This window comes from Macrotis lagotis, chromosome 3, assembly GCF_037893015.1.
Source record: "Macrotis lagotis isolate mMagLag1 chromosome 3, bilby.v1.9.chrom.fasta, whole genome shotgun sequence".
In the NCBI taxonomy this organism is placed as follows: Eukaryota; Metazoa; Chordata; class Mammalia; order Peramelemorphia; family Peramelidae; genus Macrotis; species Macrotis lagotis.
In genome coordinates, this window is record NC_133660.1 from 300,762,040 (window position 1) to 300,765,905 (window position 3,866).

The 3,866-nt window shown below is 33.9% G+C and overlaps 1 protein-coding gene across 1 annotated transcript; it reads left to right on the forward strand.

Annotated features, from left to right (window-relative positions):
- Positions 1–309: 309 nt before the first annotated feature.
- LOC141516979 (olfactory receptor 4P4-like) lies at positions 310–1,236 on the forward strand. The gene has a single exon (XM_074227927.1). It carries the CDS (start codon positions 310–312, stop codon positions 1,234–1,236), a length of 927 nt encoding a protein of 308 aa, XP_074084028.1.
- The last annotated feature ends 2,630 nt before the right edge of the window (positions 1,237–3,866 follow it).

The following is a 3,866-nucleotide window of genomic DNA, read 5'->3' on the forward strand; positions in this document are numbered from 1 at the left end:
CTTTCAGATTTGATATAATGTGAACCTGAAGATATCAGTGCATTTTCTTGGCAAAAAGAAAGCATTGTTGGACAAACAATAAATATTAGAAACTTTTTAACAAGAAACATAATTTAAAGCTATCTTCAGTCCTCTTATTTAAAAATGCTAAAAATGAGATCAAACTTAAGAATACTGCTGTGAGTTGCTACAATGATGTGGAATTTGATTTTATTCACATGAAATTATCCATTTGATGCTACCTAGGTTTTATCATGTCCTCTCTATTTTCAGGTTTCTCTGGTGGATAGTCATTTTGATTTTCAATTCATGGAAAACCATAACAATGTCACTGAATTTATACTTTTGGGACTCTTCATGAAGAAAGAAATGAAGACAGTGTGTTTTTTCATTTTCACTACCTTTTATTTAGCAATCTTCCTGGGAAACTTCATTATCTTCATCACCATCACTTATAGCCATCTGATGCAGCAACCCATGTACTACTTTCTTTGGCATTTGTCTTTCATTGATCCATGCTTTACTTCCACCATAGTCCCTAGGATGATTAGTGACTTACTTTCCTCAAGGAAGGCAATCTCTTATAATTGCTGTATGACTCAACTCTTTTCTTTTCACTTGCTGGCAGGTGTAGAGATTTGCATCTTAGTGTCCATGGCTTTTGATCGCTATGTTGCCATCTGTAAACCCTTACACTATATGACAATTGTCAACAGACAGAGATGCAACATGCTGATCCTGACTTCCTGGGTGGTGGGATTTTGGCACTCTGTTGCCCAGCTCTTCATGATGCTCAGGTTACCTTTCTGTGGGCCTAATCAAATAGATCACTATATGTGCGAGTCAAAACCTCTCTTAAAGCTTGCTTGCACAGACACACATATTGCTAGTATTTTAGTCATAGCTAACAGTGGAATTCTTACCTTCTTAATCTTTCTCATCTTATTGACATCTTACATCATCATATTATATCATCTTAGGAAGCATTCGTCTGAAAGTCGGTGTAAAGCCCTCTCCACCTGCGCTTCCCATGTCATGGTTGTTCTTTTCTTCTTTGTGCCTTGCATCACCACCTATCTCCCTCCTTCTGATACTCTGAAGGACAAAGAGTTCTCAGTGTTTTACACTGTGATTGCACCTATGTTGAACCCTCTCATCTACACACTGAGAAATGCCGAGATGAAGAATGCCATGAGGAAGGTGTGGTGTAGAAAACCGACATTTTTATTAAAATAAAGCAGATGAATTTCAAAGTGGGATTTCTTTTTTGTTTAATTGCCCTCCAGTTAAGAAATAAGTATTTGCATCACAAAACATTCATGAACACACATTTCATAAGTACTGACTATCCAGACTCCACATTGTCCAGAAATGTAACATTTACTCACTCTTACAGGGTCCTCCCAAAACATTAATGAAATGTTAGGTATCTTGGCTTTTGAAAGTCTTTGTCTCCAAACTCCATTGATTATTTTCACTAAAAGTTTGTTCTGTTCCTTTTTACTTCAGTTCTACTTAAACATTAATTATTGGATTACTTTGATAAAAAGGTATAATGATGTTATATGAACATTTTTCTTTGCCACTTCATTCTCTAAATTAGGGAAGTGTATTAAGCTTATAGATTAATTGAGTTGTTGTATAGCTCAATCCTAGTTTCAAATCCAGTCTCCCTATAGAACTAGAGTACCTGACAACTTGGTTTGTTATGTCTTCAATAATGAACTGGATCCATGCAAAATTTTACCTAAAATCCTGTTATATATGTCTTCATGGCTAAACTTCCATGTACCATGGAGTTTACCTCAGGCATATTGAAAATGAGAAGGTCAAATCCAAAAGAATAACATAAATACTCTTCACTCATCTCTCGGAGCCATAGAACAGATTTGAGAACAGGAGAAGGAAGAAGTATTTAATGAATCAATCATTCATTCACTTCTTGGTACCTATGCTTGAGCTTAACCTTTATCATCTCTGAAATGAGGACCAGGAAAAAGAGGATGACTATTTCATCCCCCCAGTTTTAAAGATGAAACCTGTTCTAGTTTTGCTGCCTATCAGTGCAAGAAATTCTTAAACATGTGAAATGGGAATGAAGAGAAAAAATGTTTCCCATGTTAGGCTTTCTCAGCAAGTTGCAAGACTTCCTTATACTTTAAAAACTCAACCATTCCTCAATGAAAAACAGATATCCACCTAGCTGTGTGACCTTGGGCAATTCACTTAACCCCATTACCTTGCAAAAACAAAAAAGAAAAGAAAAACAAATATACGGATGAGTGAAATAAATTGTCTCTTGGAACATTTACAATGTAAATGCATGTACTAGACATTTAATATATGCTTATTCAATGAATTTTCAAGGTTCAAAAGAGAATGACAATTTGTCTTCTTGGTTTTATATTGCAGAACACATTCGTCCAAAGCTTTCTCTTTGCAAAGGTCAGTTATGTTTAAAGACAGGGTCAACTTTTGGAAAAACTTGGAATTATTTTTTTTTCCTTCGATGTTCTTTAGCTTCCACTGTTTTAACACCTCACTGCCATTTTCATTCCTCTTCACAACAATGTTATTCCAACTGATGTGTCTATTCCTATTCTTTCTCTATAATAACTGCCAGGAGATGCTGTTATAAAACATTCACCCAGCTTTTAAGTTCCTTAACAAAAGTCATGATCTGCCAACATCTGATACCCATCTGAACCAAGAGAAAATCCAAAGCCTCAGTTAAAAATAAGACTGTCTCTAATGGTATTAACTGATCTCAGGATTAAGCATCCTTTTTCTATATTATTTTTAAATATCTGGAAAACAGTCATTTTATTTTTATAGAGTAAAAGTAGGAGAAAGATAAATGGATCATGAACTGCTTCCTGTACTTCCCACATAGGAGTTGTATTAAGAAGGAAAAATAGTCAAGTCAATAAACATTTAGTAACTTCTGCTCTATTCTAAGCATTGTAATATTCACTGAGGATGCAAAAAGAGGCAAAAGCGCTCATATTTTAATGGAGGGGACAACAAGCAAACACCTTTACAAACAAACTCTATAAAAGTTATTGTATATAACAAATTATTCAGTTACTATAAATTTTAATTTATAAGAGAAGGAATAATTAGTTATTAAGAGAAGGAAGTCATTGATATAGATTATCAAGAAAATGTTGGGAAAGGTTTCATGTAAGAGAAGGGAGTTTAGTTATGATTTGAAGGAATCCTAGAAAATTAAAAGGAAAAGATGAGGAGGCAGAACATAGAAGGAATGAGGGACAGATGGAGCAAATGACCAGAGGTTATACATAGAGTGTCTTCTTTGTACAATTTCAAGGAATTCAAAGTTACTTCATAGAAAAGGTTCAGGGAGTATGGTGAAAAAGGCTAGAAATAGAGTTTGGTGGGATGAAAGAAGGAAGGGAAAGAAGACTGGAGGAAAAAAAGGGGAAGGAAGGAAAGCAAGATTCCTTTTACAATTAAACATAGCAAATCAGAACAAATGCATATTTCCTTTGTTCTAAACATTTCTCATTCTTATATTGCATGGATCACCAATCTTGAAGCATATTTCTTCTACATTTCAATAGGAATATAGTAAGTTATTTCATTAAACGTTTTCTCAAAATCAAACTAATCAAATTTATGTTTCATGATTTTATGTTTACTATAAAGTCATAATCTCCTTTTCAATACATTGTTTGAAGGGTATTGCCTTCCTTATTCAACAATGTTTCTTACTCTATGACTATAAATATAGAGATTTATACATATATATTCATAGATACATATTTATATTTATGTATGCTTATGAGATATGAGGGAGACACTGTCCAGATAAAATATTCAGTATGTAATTCATATACATATGC

Excerpts from the sequence above, each read along its gene's own strand:
- LOC141516979 (XM_074227927.1), top strand. The coding sequence starts at position 310 with ATGGAAAACCATAACAATGTCACTGAATTTATACTTTTGGGACTCTTC.